Raw genomic sequence first — 15,210 nt, 5'->3', positions numbered from 1 at the left:
TCAGCACATGAATCTCAACTATGGTGACAATCAAAAGCATCATGTAGCTGCAATGCATGCTGGGTACTATAGTACAAAACTCCCAGAACGCATCAGAGCATTATGCAGCTGATCTGATTGTCTAAATATTTTGTTTATTGTCACCATCATTGAGATTCATATTCTGATTACGACTTCAGTGAAGCAGACTATTTGATAGCTAATTGTTGGACACAGTGTTGTTCACAGGCTATATGATGATTACAAAACCATCAATAGTTAACAATGATCACATGATCACGCTTCAGTTTTCTTTGCTACTGCTAATGTGTTTGACAGAAACACTACCACAACAGCCAGAGAAAACAAATATATATGTTAAAAGTTAAGAGGCCAACTAATGGAAACATCAATCACCATCATGGTAACCTAAAATGAAACAAACATGAGAGTTAAACTTCTGTTAATTCTCAATAAGAGCTTCTGTAGACGTGTGACAGAAATAAAGTCAGTCTGGTTAGTAATAAGTGAAGCTGGTAATGCTGTTTTTGGAGTTGTTTAATCAGATCTTCAGAGATTTCATGTCTTTTATCTTTAGTTGATTTCCTCTAAGGCTGTGATTGAAGTCAGTTGTAGTTCTTGTGTTTCTGCTCATCTCTTTTTTTCTTCTTTCCCTCAGTGATTCTGCTTGAAAACAGGCTTGTTAATGTTGAAATGACTCTATAAATAATACATAAGATTTTGTGGATCAGATAAGGTCCAGTTCTTTGCTCTTGGCTGACATTTGGCATTTCTATGGCCTGCTTGTGGTCCAGATCTGGCAAACAGGAGCGGTCCGCCCAAGTGCCATCATTCCTGCCACATGTGGGCCAGATCATCATTCCGCATGTGCCAGATGTGGGCCGGATTTGGGCCGACACAAAGTTGCTATCTGGGTGGTCTTTTTGTGATCGGATCCGATCAGAGAAAACACATAAGTGACCAAGTGTAAACAGACCCATATAGTGGCCCAGATCCGGCCCATCTGGTACATGTGGATTGCATGTGCATGACAACAACCACAATGAAAAACTTCCCAGTCCAATACTTTCCATAAATAAATTCTATAGATACACTTCTCTTCTTTAATTTTTTTTTTGCACTGTAACGTCTGCACTACTCTGCCATTGTGGTGCCGTGAATATTGTTGGCTCATTTTGACAAATAGCTTGTTACACTTCTCATTTTTATTTGCTGAATGCATGGATTGTGGAACATGAAATGAAGGGGCTGAATGTTATACGGACATACTACATTCGTCAGTTACTGCCATTCAGATGTGCACTTCAGAATCTTATCAGAAGTAGATAATCTGGGTACTTTTAGCCTATAAGTACTGTGAATTCATACATGCTTCTTCTGTGACATATGTTTTTTGCCTACTATATAGTAGGGAAGTATGTGATTTTGGATGCTGCCATTGTCTAAAAAATAGATTTAAACACATCCAGTTTCTTCTTCTCTTATCCCTTCAGTTTGGCAAAGCTGCTCTCTGCTGGGCTGGAAGTACAATGAAGCAGATATGCATGAATGAAATGTGAAATAAAAACAAAAATGAAGTTTTCTATGGTGTTATTGACCATTTTATTCAAAAGCATAAACAATACAACACAAAAGCAGTTTCACAGACACTCAATAACGGGTGAATCAGGGCAATCTGGGACACTTTAGACATCGGGTGCTGTATTCACAAAACATCTTAAGGCTAAAAGTAGCTCCTAACTCTTAAAAATAATGGGCATGTAAATCCTAATTATAGGACTTCTACATTTTCTAAGAATATTTCACAAAGCATTTTAATGTTAAAACTAGCTCCTAAATCTGTGAAAAGTTAGGAGTAGTCAAGAGGACTTCTAAGTCACTAAGACCAAATCACAAACCATCATAAAATTATTATTATTTTTTATTTTTTTTTTTTGCTGGCAATCTGCATCAGCAATCTGCCCAAAGACACTGTGCACCACTGAGGCAAATAGTTTGTCTGCACATGACATCACAGTGTGGTGCGAAATGCTGATTGAGGGCAGGAAGTGATTTTCTACTTAAGGTTTTGCATCATTTATGGTTGCTCTAATCGATCAAACAGAGAAACCACAAGGAGCTTACATCGTGTACCAAAAGTTGTTGTTCATCGGTGGGGAAAAAATGCAATAAATTCACTGAAAAATGCAGGAAAAAGTGGCTTGTAATCCTGCGTCTGTGGTCGGGAGGAGCCGAGTCGGATAATCCTTGTGTGTGCAGTGACCGCTTTGTCAAAAGTTTATACAGTTAATATAGTTAATAAAAGTTAATACAAGTGGTTTGCATATGCAACCACTAAGCAAAAAGTAGTATACCTAGTTTTGTATGCTTTCATTTGCTTTCTGTTTCCGATTGCATAAAGCACCTTGAGTGTAATTTTCCTTAATATAACGTTTTGCAAAACTTCACCTTAAGTGATACACAGAACAAGCAGGTTCAATCCAAGTCTTCTAACGAGACATGATTGGCTGATTTATATGATAAACATTTTAATTTAAGCGTTTATTCACATAAACATTGATCAAATTACATATGTGGATTACCCTAATTATATTAACAAATAACGTGTCCATGGCAACAATAGAATTTTATAATGGCAAAATCTGGGTCGATGTCGTAAAACACGTTTTAAGGGAACTTTTTAAGGGATTATGTTAAAGACTATATATTATATAGACAAATAATATAGATATTCCATTAGGTAAGGGGAAATCATGCCTTAACTTGAGGTGCTTTATGCAACCGGGCACTGGAGAAGTTGCTTACCTCGATGACAGGAAAATATTCCAATTAACTACATAAATCGCTCCTCTTTTTAACTTAAGGATCATGTCAAACATATGTTGTGATTTTCTGTCTTGTAATAGCGTCTCAACCAGTACATTAAGGACTTTCGTCCATCTTCTTCATTTGCTTTTCACTTCCTGTCCTGACCATGTTATAAACTCGCAATTCTATGAAAACAAAGTATTTTGCCCTTTATAACTTGCAGTTGCAAGAAAAAAGTCAGAATTGTAATTCTGACTTTATAACTAGCAATTACAACTTTATATCATGCAATTCCGAGGAAAAAAAGTCAGAATTTCGAGATCAAAAATGGCAATTTTCTCTTTTTTTTTTTTTTTTTTTTTTAATTCCGTGGCGGAAACAAGCTTCTTCTCAGCTCAGATTCCACTGCGAAAGTGAAGGAAATCAGTTGTAGTCAGTTGTAGTTCTTGTGTTTCTCTTTCCTTCAGTGATTCTGCTTGTTATCATCAGTCAGTTAATCACTTAAGTATCTAATTAACTTTAACACTGCTTCAGTGTTACTTTAACACCCTTCTGGTGGTTCCCATATGAACACTGACCGTGTTGATTTAACACTGTGGAGTTTACTGTTTAATCTTCCTCATCAGAAAAATATTTATTAAGAAAATTTTACTGGGACATAGCAAGATTTTACTGAGGGTAAAAAGAGGGTCTAGCAACACCCCTGCAAAGCACTTTTACTGTTATTTAGGAGAAGAACTCTTAAATTTTGTGAATACGGCACCAATACTTTACTGTGATTTTTACCTTAACACTTCAGACCAGCAAATGAGATGTATGATAACAGCTCAAATAAGATCTAATTAAGCTTGTGATGGAGTAAGACATGAACACATCAGATGTAAAGTGTGCAGCATAAACCCTTTCACATGAAAGCATGATGAAATAAATTGAGTTTATATGACAGGAATCTTAATATGTTATTTATTCACAATGCGATCACAATAAGATTGATTCCATAAGATGATATGAGTTTTAGCATGAAAAATCAAGATAAATCCTATTTCTCACAAATCCCTTTTTTCTTGTAAGAGCATTGGAGATCACTCCAGTTGTTCAGGGCGTGTTTTGTAGGATTCAGTTCAGTACAGTCCTCATCTGAATAATAGTTATTCGGTTGACCTTCAACAAAAAACCTTCAACAAAAAAAAGATTTTATCCATTCAGCAACTAACAAATTAAGAATGTCACACACAATAAATAAATAAATAAACAGTCCATTGACAAGTTTCAAGATTAAACTTAGCTAAAGCAGTAATGAAAGTGCAGGAAAGTAAAAGAGAGTTTTTCTTAAATATAATTAATTTGCCTTTTGTGGTTTTGTGTTTGTGGAAAAGCTGTCTTGAGCAATTTAATGGAGGTTTTGTTGTTCTTATTTTTAAAATGAGAATTACTAAGACCAAAACAAATAAATACATGATTTTATGGAAGTGTCAAGCACTTACCCTTTATTCAGGGGTGAATTATCCACCCATATCAGGGTCCCTTCATTCTCAACATCAGTCAAACCAATCCACACACTCTCCTTGACTAATGAAGTTATGTGTCTCTGTGTGTGAATAAAAACAGGAATAAGTGTGATTCCTCTCATTCATGAACAGACTCTCACACAAACTCACCTGCTTCTCTTCAGTGTCGATAATGACCAGATCAGCTCCTCGATCCCTGCAGTACTGCCTGCTGTCAGACCAGCTCATCTCCTTATTGGATATGAACAAACCATCTGGACCCCACACATATCCTAATAGAAACACTACTTTTTTTTTAAAAAACTATATACATAAAATAATATACATAAAAAAGAGTAAGAAATAGAAAAAATAAATGATGTACAGAAAAACAAACCCTGTTTAGAAGTGCACATAATGTGCTGATATATAATGGCAGCAATCAGAAGAAGACAAAGGATCCCGAGACACACTGTGATCACCACCAAACATCGACTTCCTGCCAAACAGGAACAAAACACAAATATTAATGAATACACTCCATATTGTCAGTTCTGTCATGCACTCTAAACAAAAATGGTGCTAAATAGCAGTAAAAGTGGCTCATTGGCTTGTAATTATAGGGGAACCACTTTAAGTGCTATATAGCACCTATATTTAAAGGTCAAATGGTGCTATGTAGAACCATAAGAGTCTTATGTGGGGGCCCTGAAATATTTCCTAAAAAAATTTTGAAAACCACATTAACTTCAGGAAATACACTGTATTTTAATGCCATTATTAATCCTGTCCCCAACAACAACAACAACAAAACAATTAAAAACAAAAATAATGGTTAATGATCGTTAAAAAAAAAATTCAATGACTGGCAGAAGCATCTGCCAAACTGTAACCTTAAGGTAAAATATATATATATATATATATATATATATATATATATATATATATATATATATATATATATATATATATATATATATATATATATATTTTTTTTTTTTTTTTTAGTTTAAAAAAAATAAACAGTTAATTTACAGATATTGACCAGGATTATTATTCTGAAACATTGTCTGTAAAATGTAATGTAAAATGTAATTACTGTATCAGCAGTTACTGCCTTTAAATAAAGCAACATACAATATAACATCATTATAGCCCTATAATACTGAATACAATCCTTTCCTGCTTTGATATTTTGAAAGTTTTAATGTCAATAACAGCTGATGTAGTGAACCAGGACAGAAGATGATGATGATGATTGCATCATCATTAAACAAACAGATTCAACTGACCTGAGATTGTTTTGTAAATCTTGCTTTAACAAATGTGCTTTAAACACAGAGTAGCAAAACTGATATTGAACACTCAAGGGTCAGGAGCCAAGCTAAAGCAAACACTTACCTCCATAACGGTGACATCAAACTTTATTATTTTCAATCTTTATTATTTTCTGTACAAAAAAAGTCCCCCAAAGTCCCCAAATCCATAAGGAAACATGACAGGGCGCCCACACGAGACTCTTGACAAAGACTCTTGCCATTTGACAAAGGTGCTGTAGGACCTTTAAATATAGGTGCTATATAGCACTTAAAGTGGTTCTCCTATGATTACAAACAAATGAACCAGTTTTAGTGCTATTTAGCACCATTTTTGTTTGAGGTTACCATTGTGCTGGAGAGTAGAGCCTGTGCTTCAGTCCAGGAGAAGAAGCTTTAATGTCATGTTGCACGTTTCTTTATTTAAAGACAGTAGTGTAGTTGTTGCTGCAGTGATATTTACATTAGATATTGCATGTGAGATTTACACAGAGTTTTAATGTTTCACAATACTAATCCAGAAAATGTCTGTTTTATTTTTGGTTTGGCAGACACTTCAACCAGTTATTGACTGTTTATTTCTCTCTCTCTCTCTCTTTTTTTTTTTTTTTTTTTACTATCTTAACAATTATTTCATTAATGGTTAATGTTTGGCACCCTGTGCTGTCATGCATTTATTTTATTTATTTATTTATTTTTTAACAGTGTAGAGAACCTTTAACATACTGTACAGGGTCTTAATAGGTTCTTTATACAGGAGTGGTGTTATATAGCACCTCAACCACTGAAGAACCTTTGTGTGTGTGTGGTAACTTTCTGCTACAACTGCTATAGCAAATGATAGGCAAGTATTTGAGAGTTGAGAAGCAAGCTTAATGGCTACTGATAGAGCAGCAACCAATAAGCTGTGCCCTATAGAGAATGATGTGATTGCAAGCAAGTCGACCTATCAGCCTGCACCATCTAGAGCTTCATGACAGAACTATATTTATTAGAAGTATATTTTTTAAATTTATTTTATTTATCCTTTATTTAACCAGGAAGATCCCATTGAGATATCACAATCTATTCTTCCAGGAAGACTTGGTCAAGACGGCAGCACACATAGTTTCACACAAAAAACAAGGACAAAAGTGTGCTCAAACAAAACAGTTAATTAAAATAGGGTCGATACAAGCACTTGCAAGACTCTTTTAAATCAGTTTGCAAAATACATATTCAAAGGTGACAAAAAACTCTACTCAAGTCATTCCATGCCCAATGGGGCATAAAAGGAAAAGCATACCATAACTGTTTGTATAAAAAGCTGAGAGTTTTGAAATATAAGAAGGTAATTTACCTAAAAATTAAGTCATCTACCTAAAATATAAACCTGAAATATTAATTTTCTAATCAAACTTTGTAAGTAACTTTGTTTTTACTGTAAAATATGCAAACAAGAAAATATACTGAAAAAAAGTCAAACGAAAAAAATATTATGTGTTAATACAAATAATAATAATAATAAAAATATAAAAGCAGAAATATTGACATATTTGTCTTGGAAACAATGATTAAAATCTAACAGTTGTCATTTCCTGAAACCTCCCTGATGCCTACTCTGTTTCAAATTAAATGCTTTACTTACTGCGATTTTGAGCTCTTCCTTCATCCTGGCAGTATCTTTGTGGTCCAGTTGTGTACTTATTATTTCTGAGTTTATTATCATGAAAGTTCTCTAATTCCATTATTTGTTCTTGTGTCTTGCAGTACGTCTTGACAGATGAGCTGTTGTTCTCAGAATGATGCCTACTTGTAAGCTAAATGTCTCAGTCTGACACTCCTTTCTCTGTTTCTCTCTGGTCTTGGCTGCTGTTTACTGTGTTTATAAGGCAGTTTCGTTATCAGAATCAGAAAGAGCTTTATTGCCAAGTGCGCTTGCGCACACACAGAATTTGCCCTATTGAAGCTATTGGTACACACATACAGTGGTGTGAAAAAGTGCTTGCCCCCTTCCTGACATTGTCCTTCAGGATTTTTTGGTAGACAGTAGAATTCATGGTTCCATTTATCACAGCAAGTCTTCCAGGTCCTGAAGCAGCAAAACAGCCCCAGACCATCATGCTACCACCACCATATTTTACTGTTGGTATGATGTTCTTTTTCTGAAATGCTGTGTTACTTTTACGCCAGACGTAATGGGACACACACCTTCCAAAAAGTTCAACTTTTGTCTCGTCAGTCCACACAGTATTTTCCCAAAAGTCTTGGGGATCATCAAGATGTTTTCTGGCAAAACTGAGACGAGCCTTTATGTTCTTTTTGCTCAGCAGCGGTTTTCATCTTTGAACTCTGCCATGCAGGCCATTTTTGCCCAGTCTCTTTCTTATGGTGGAGTCATGTGGAGTCATGAACACTGTCCTTAACTGAGGCAAGTGAGGCCTGCAGTTCTTTGGATGTTGCTGTGGGGTCTTTTGTGACCTCTTGGATGAGTCGTCGCTGCGCTCTTGGGGTAATTTTGGTCGGCCGGCCACTCCTGGGAAGGTTCACCATTGTTTCATGTTTTCACCATTTGTGGATAATGGCTCTCATTGTCCTGTTGTCGACTGGGTGGATGCATGTATTTCTTTGTTTGTTGCCACTGTCTGCAAAACAATTGCCCATTGGGGACCTAATAAAGTGTTAAAGTTGATAATAATTCTGGGCAAAAGTTTTAAACAGCTTTAAAAGAAGATGATGTATGTAAAATATTAAGATAACATATCAAACATAACATTATGCCAAATAATTTTATCTTGAATTTCTTTTAAACAAAATCATATATGTATATATATATATATATATATATATGGGATGGGGGCTGAATCCAAAATCCCCCCCATACCCTTTGAACTGGTGATGGAATGGAGGAGTTGGCCACAGGCACCGTGGTGGTGGTGAAGCCCAGATAGCAACATTGCATCGGCCCAGGGCCCTCTTAATAAAACTTTGCTTAGATTTCATCCTAAAAGTGTACGCACGCACAAAAGCTAAATTCTGTGTACACACACACAAAAAAAATCTGATTTATAAAACCATGCGTATGCCAGAACCTGTGCACAAATCCCTTTATAAATCCCAGTCAGCGGAAGATTGTGTGTACGTGCATCTCCATCCTGTCTCCTCCCCGAAATCACCATATATGGAGCTTACGACGCCTAGTTTTACTATGCATAACCTCATCTGCATATCATTTCCAAGCATGTTCCCATCCACGTGACACCATGGTTAACACCATCAAAGACAATGGAAAATATTAGATATGGACTATAAATGCCATTTGTGCAATACACTACACTGATAAAAAACATCCAATATCCTCACCAATAGTGAAAGTGTAATATTAATGTAAATGTGTATATCAAAAATGAAAACGTGAGTTTCCATGCGAGTTTAAATCATTCTGTTATTTATTTAAACTGTTATATGGTTTTCCTTCATCTGCTGTCAGTCCCTCAGCTCACCATCGGTGTCGCCAAACTGCCCTGTCTCCAAAATGTTTGTACACATGGGTCAGAGTCAGAAATTTTCCCGTCAAGTTTGTTTTTATAAATCATAACTTATGCGTAGGAACCGTTGAGGGCCTGTTTTGTGTGTACGCAAAGTTTTATAATTCCGGCCTACATGGCACAATGATCTGGCTCACATGCTGCAATGAATTATGGCCCTTGTTTGGGCCGCTTCTGTTTGCCATATCTGGGCCACAAGCGGGCCACAGCAATGCCACATGTCAGCCAAGAACAAAGAAATAAACTGGACCCCCCATACCATTTTAAAATGTAATGTTCTAGGAACCATTTTTTACAATTTACTTGTATAGCGCTTTTCACTATACATATAGTTTCAAAGCAGCTTTACAGAGAATGCATGTCAACATTACAATTTAGAGAATATGGTATCAGAGGTGACTGTCCAATGTATGTGGTTTCAGAAATGTACATATAATCATGCAGTTAGCTAACAATGTAATAATTTAGGCAATTTAATGTACAATCACTGTTAGCAGTTTAATTGAAGGTAGAAGCAATGAGCTCCTGGAAATAATGAATAAATGAAATAATGGAAATAATGAAATAATGACTTCCCGCAGCCATGGGCTGGAAGCTCATTGTTTGGCCAAAGGGATGAAAAAATCACACAAAGAAGTGTTCATTTAAGTCTTCAGCTTACTGTAAAATGATCAGGGTTTATACAGACCACTTCAAACACAACACGGATGCACTCCACCCACACAGATTCCTGTTTGTACAGATATTTGCTTGCCAAGCAATTTCCGTTCATTTACAGAGCATCCTTCTTATATTCCCACTAAGCAAAGTTGACGTCTTTTCAGCGTCTTTGTCATAAAAGTCATACGTTGAAAAGACGTCCACTGAGGATCCAGAATGAAAGTTATGACGTCTTTTTTTGTCATATTCTGAACATCTGATATAGACGTTCATGGAACCCCCGTACAAGGTTAAAAAAAATAAAACCTCAGCCACGGATCCATCCATAGGCAGTGAAACGCACATTCACAATTCTAGACAACTTAGCATCTGTAATTCACACATCTTTGGATATTGAGGGAATCAAACCTGAAGGAAAGACTTTCTGGTTCAGCTGGAACTTGAACCAGAAACCTTCTTGCTGTGAAGATACAATGTTTCCCACTGAGCCACTTGTGCTGCCCTTTGCAGTCTAGTTTTTCATGTTTATATGTAAAATAAAATAAAAGCATTTACAGGTACAAAACTCTGTTTGGATATGCTGAAATGTACTACATACACAACAAAACCCTCAGTGAACACTCAGTGTTTATATGAGACCAATTTCCATGTTAAAAGAAACACTGAAACTGTGTTGAAGTAAATGAGATAATTCAGTGATCGAATAACTGCTGATTGAGCATTTGGTAAAATCAACTGCAAATAAAAGGCGTTCCTTATCTGATGACGAAGTAGTTTCTTGATTTTCTAGATTTCTCACTACAGTCCTGAGAAATGCTTTCTAAAATAGATTTCCTGCTTTGTATGATTTTATCTTTTTATGAAATCATTGTAGTTGCTTCAATTTCTGGTTCCTGTCCTCATTTTTTATTGTGCTATCAAAGAGTAAAATATGCATACTTACCTGGGAATAATTTGAGATTTATGCTGCCTTCACATGCTTTCAGAACAGAGGGCAGTGGGCAGAATACAGATATGCTGTTTTTCAGAGGGACAATGTCTTTGATTGTATTATAATTTGATATTTCTGAAGTGATAAAATTACATTTTTAGTAACATTTAGTGATTTTTAAGCATGAATCATATCACATTTTTACAGAAATGTCTGAATGATTGATAATGTCTAATGCACCAGCACCAGCCACTGATAGCCTATTGCTCTCCGTATGAATGTGTCTTTTGTTTATATTTTGGCTGTGGTTTCTTTTTTCTTTCTTTTTGGCAGCAGGAAGTAGATATTTCAGATTGCAGGTCAGTTACAGTGATCTACTGCTGAAAAATATCAGCTGCAGACCAACTTCAGCTCTTTGAGTCTGAAGAAGTTGGTGACCCGAGTCAGAAACAACTTATGAAAGAAATAAAGGCAAACTGGTCTGTAATAAGTGAAGCTGGTAAAGCTGTTGTTGGAGTTGTTTAATCGTCCTATGCTCAGATCTTGAGAAATGTAATTGATTTGATTTGCAGTTGATGTTTCAGGGGCTGAAATCAGATCAATTATTATTTGCAGTAGAAATTAATTTAAATGGGAATGAAGTTCTCAACCGAAACATGGCTCAAACATTTGAAATAAAATAATTATTTACAATTGACATTAAATAATTTAAATAAAACAATTATTTATTTGGTTGAATTAATAAAATAAGCCACATTAGGTTACATGAACATGAACTTTGGTATTGGAAATTATTGAACTGTAAGTTTAAATCACTAAATTTGTCAAGTTATGATATGTATAAATATGAGTCAGTGCAAAAAAAAAAAAAAAAAAAAAAAAAAAAAACAAAAAAAGTTTTTTTTTTTTTTTTAAATAATTAATTTTTAGATTTTTTTTTTTTATTATTATTATTATTATTTTTTTTTTTTTTACAGTGCAGGAAATCATCATAATCTCACAGTCTCTATTTTCTACAGTCACTCCAATGCCACCGTGATGCTGCCATGTGAAAATATTATTAATTCCTATCTAGTTAGTTGCCATAAATACAATTGTATTTAAAGGACCTTTAAAGGCCGAGTTTCACCAATTTTAGAGTTTTTGAGTTAATTTCTATGGCTTTTAGATTACAATATGATCATGGGAAGATCCACACTTTGACTTTGACTACATTATATCAAATGTAATATATACTTTCAATAGTATGAGTGTACATGTGTATGAGTTTCAAAGTGGTATAATAAAAACCTAGATTTTTTTCTGAATGGAACCATTTACTGTCTAAGAACCATTAAAAACACACACCTCATCTATGAACACATACTGAACTGTAAGACTAAGTTAGAGCAAATAACAAAATCAGGATTTTTATGTGTGCAGAAATATAACATTGTGTCACTAATGTTTGAGAGGATGAAAAATGTTGCATAAAAATCCAATCATTGTTTTATGATTAATATGTCATTGTTTCTGCTTTTATATGAAATGTTTTAACATGTAATTATTTTTCTGTTTAATTTTTCAGTATGTTTTTGATTGCATATTCTAGTGTATAGGATTTCCAGATGTCAAAACATTCACTTTTAAAAACCATATCATAATGTTATGGAGTGAAAGTTAATAAATTATATTTGCGTGTTTTGTCCTGTTTGGCAGGAAGAAGTAGATGTTTGGGTCAACTCTTCCAAGTCTAATGAGACTGGAGTTGGATAATGAACTAAGGAAGTTATCGGAACAGGGTTTGTTCAAATGGATTTATATTTATAGTTGCACTTTATAACACAAATAATGAAAATTGTACTGTATATATTGAAAGGAAATGGTAGGTTTGTTCATATCCAGTGAGTTGGTCTGACAGCAGGCAGTACTGCAGGGATCGAGGAGCTGATCTGGTCATCATCAACACTGAAGAGAAGCAGGTGAGTTCATTGGGAAATAGATCTAATTTACAGCAATTCTCTTGTGAATGAACATATTTGAATACACTTGAATAAAAGGGGTGATGACTGAGTGAGTGAGATATTTAGACCAGACAATTTTACTGGTTTGGTTACTGGTTTACTATTCAGACTGAACATAACCGAATTAAATCAGCAAATCACAGTAAATGTTCCCCTTTACAATGAAAGTTAGAAATTGCTACATTTTTTTTTTACAAACAATTACAAAAAATGGCAAGTAACACATTCAATTAAACATTAAATTTTGAAGTAGAAGAAATGAAATAGTATCTTCTTGAAAACATACTCAAATAATTTTATTTACAACTTCGAAAAATAATAGCAATTACAATAAACTTAAAGGATTAGTCCACTTTTAAATAAAATTTTCCTGATAATTTCCAGGATTATTCTCCTTATAGTGGACTTAACTGGTGCTGCGTTCGTTACGTAAGTAGAATAGGGAAGGTGTAGGACATACAGCGTAAGCTAGAAGTCCACTATAAGGAGTCCACTATAAGGAGAATAATCCTGGAGTGTTTTCATCAAAAACCTTAATTTCTTTTTGACTGAAGAAAGAAGGACATGAACATCTGGGATGAAATGGTGGTGAGTACATTATCAGGAAATTTTTGTTTGAAAGTGAACTAATCCTTTAACAGTGTGACTATTTATTTACCTGTATTTGGATGTTCCCCATCACAGTCACACCACACTTTTATTTTCTAATTTTCTTTAATTTCTCATCATTGTGTGCAAATGGGGAAATCACACTTATTTCTGCTTTTGTTCACACGCAGAGGTTCGTACTGTAACTTCATTAGTAAAGGAGGGAGTGTGGATTGGTGTTACGACCCCTGAAAAGGTCTAGGGGGTACAGGGGCATAACATTATAAAATTGACATTAAAAAGAAACACATATAAGCAATGTATGGGGCGAAGAACCACGAAGCCGAAAGAACAATGCAATTATTTATTGAGTGTGAATACAAGGTAAGGGTATAAAGGTATGTTGGTAAGCGTAAACAGACAAGAATATTTGAAAATATATACAGTATTTACAAGAACAAACGTACAAGAGACAGGGAGGAAGGGAAGAAGGGACGCGGGCGGCGCCAAAGAAAAGAAAATAACAAAACCAAACCAGTCTAGCTTATAAATATCCCCCTAAGACTAACTAACAAAGGAAAATGTGGAAAAGAAAAGTCTTCAGCGTCCGAGACGCCCTAACTATTCTACGCTGCCTAGTCAAAAACCAAAAGTACATGGGGTGGCTACTATACAAAAAGCTCCTATGTGTTGAAATGTATATCACGTGATGTCCTTACCTGTCCGCTTTTTCCCGGCCTGGTAACACAAATAACTCTGACAAGGGTGACATAAAAGGGAAAGAAACGAATATATCAAACGAGGACGAACGTACACACAAAGCAGACAACATGAACAAAATGGGATACAGAGATTAAGGCAGATGACAGCAAAAACTAGTGATGTTACGGTTTGTGCCGAGGTTTCGGAGCGTGTGTCGAGAAATCCCGGAAGCTTTAAGTGAAGCGCGTATCGAAGCTTGTATCGCTTTAGATCAATGACGTCATTAATGACGTTCGAAGCCTCACCTCTGCCTGACTGGTTCGAATGGTTCGACTGGATGCGGTTCAAATCTTGGCGCGACATTTTGACAGATATATAAACCATGGGATCCCCTCAGAATTTGTGGTTTTAGAATAATAATATCGCCCCTCCTGCCTGTTATGACCAAATAATTTATTACACACATTTGATAGCCCCATTCATTTGAAGCCAATACGTTTATTACACAGTTATGTTATACAATCATTATATACAACCAGAAAATACACATTACATTCAAATAAATATATAAGTCTTTGTGGAAACTGATTTTTCTTCACCGTTATTTCTAAGCCATAACTGCCGCAAAATAAAGTGTATCACAGATAACATCAGGTCATCTGTAATGTATCTGCTTGTTTTACACTCTTTGACCACCAGGTGGTATAGTGAGCAAATGAAGCCTCGAGAAATGAACCCTTTGGTGAACTACTTCGTTGAAAAGCTTCAATGCTTCACGAAGCTTCATCTCGCCATCACTAGCAAAAACCATAGCGCAAACAAGCAACAGCATGAGGGGGCTTGTGGGTGGTCTGGCGTGCTCTTTTATTAGCGGTGGTCTTTTGCGATTGGTGAAAGGATGGGCGGATGACGTCAGCGGATGATGAGTGACAGGTGGCTGAACCAATGAGCGGCGTCTAAGAAAGCGAAAGTGACAGGGAAAAGCGGAGAGAGGGAAAAACAAATACACAGAGCACAAGGACGTCTGAGCACACAGAGCACAATGTCTGACATTGAGAACTGGTTGATAATTCAATGCTGAATCAAGGGTATGTGCTAAAACACCTTATTTGTGCTATTTTTGAGTTTTGCTTCTCTCTCTCTCTCTCTCTCTCTCTCTCTCTCTTAAAGTGAAACCACCACAACTGA

At 35.5% G+C, this 15,210-nt stretch overlaps 1 protein-coding gene across 2 annotated transcripts; it reads right to left on the bottom strand.

Moving 5' to 3' along the window:
- Positions 1-1,640: 1,640 nt before the first annotated feature.
- Positions 1,641-7,457, bottom strand: LOC137032720 (C-type lectin domain family 4 member E-like). 2 transcript variants are annotated; one of them, XM_067404624.1, is made up of 5 exons: positions 7,239-7,457; positions 4,693-4,794; positions 4,467-4,600; positions 4,293-4,396; positions 1,641-3,983 (listed from the first exon to the last, which is right to left on the bottom strand). In XM_067404624.1, the coding sequence occupies exons 1-5, from the start codon at positions 7,336-7,338 to the stop codon at positions 3,848-3,850; spliced, it is 576 nt and encodes a 191-aa protein (XP_067260725.1). In that variant the 5' UTR covers positions 7,339-7,457; the 3' UTR covers positions 1,641-3,847. The 2 variants fall into 2 exon arrangements, with proteins under 2 accessions (XP_067260725.1, XP_067260727.1); XM_067404626.1 differs by having other exon boundaries at positions 4,467-4,588.
- Positions 7,458-15,210: the final 7,753 nt, after the last annotated feature.

The sequence above is a fragment of the Chanodichthys erythropterus genome, chromosome 12 (assembly GCF_024489055.1).
Source record: "Chanodichthys erythropterus isolate Z2021 chromosome 12, ASM2448905v1, whole genome shotgun sequence".
NCBI classification, from domain to species: Eukaryota; Metazoa; Chordata; class Actinopteri; order Cypriniformes; family Xenocyprididae; genus Chanodichthys; species Chanodichthys erythropterus.
This window is presented reverse-complemented; position numbering and strand designations above follow the sequence as displayed.

What these genes read in the sequence shown, in the direction of transcription:
- LOC137032720 (XM_067404624.1), bottom strand. Translation starts at nt 7,338, where the DNA reads ATGGAATTAGAGAACTTTCATGATAATAAACTCAGAAATAATAAGTAC. An exon ending in TATGTGCACTTCTAAACAGG is followed by an intron (nt 4,601 to 4,692) that starts GTTTGTTTTTCT and finishes AAAAAAAAGTAG; the next exon opens with TGTTTCTATTAGGATATGTG. An exon ending in TCGACACTGAAGAGAAGCAG is followed by an intron (nt 4,397 to 4,466) that starts GTGAGTTTGTGT and finishes ATTCACACACAG; the next exon opens with AGACACATAACTTCATTAGT.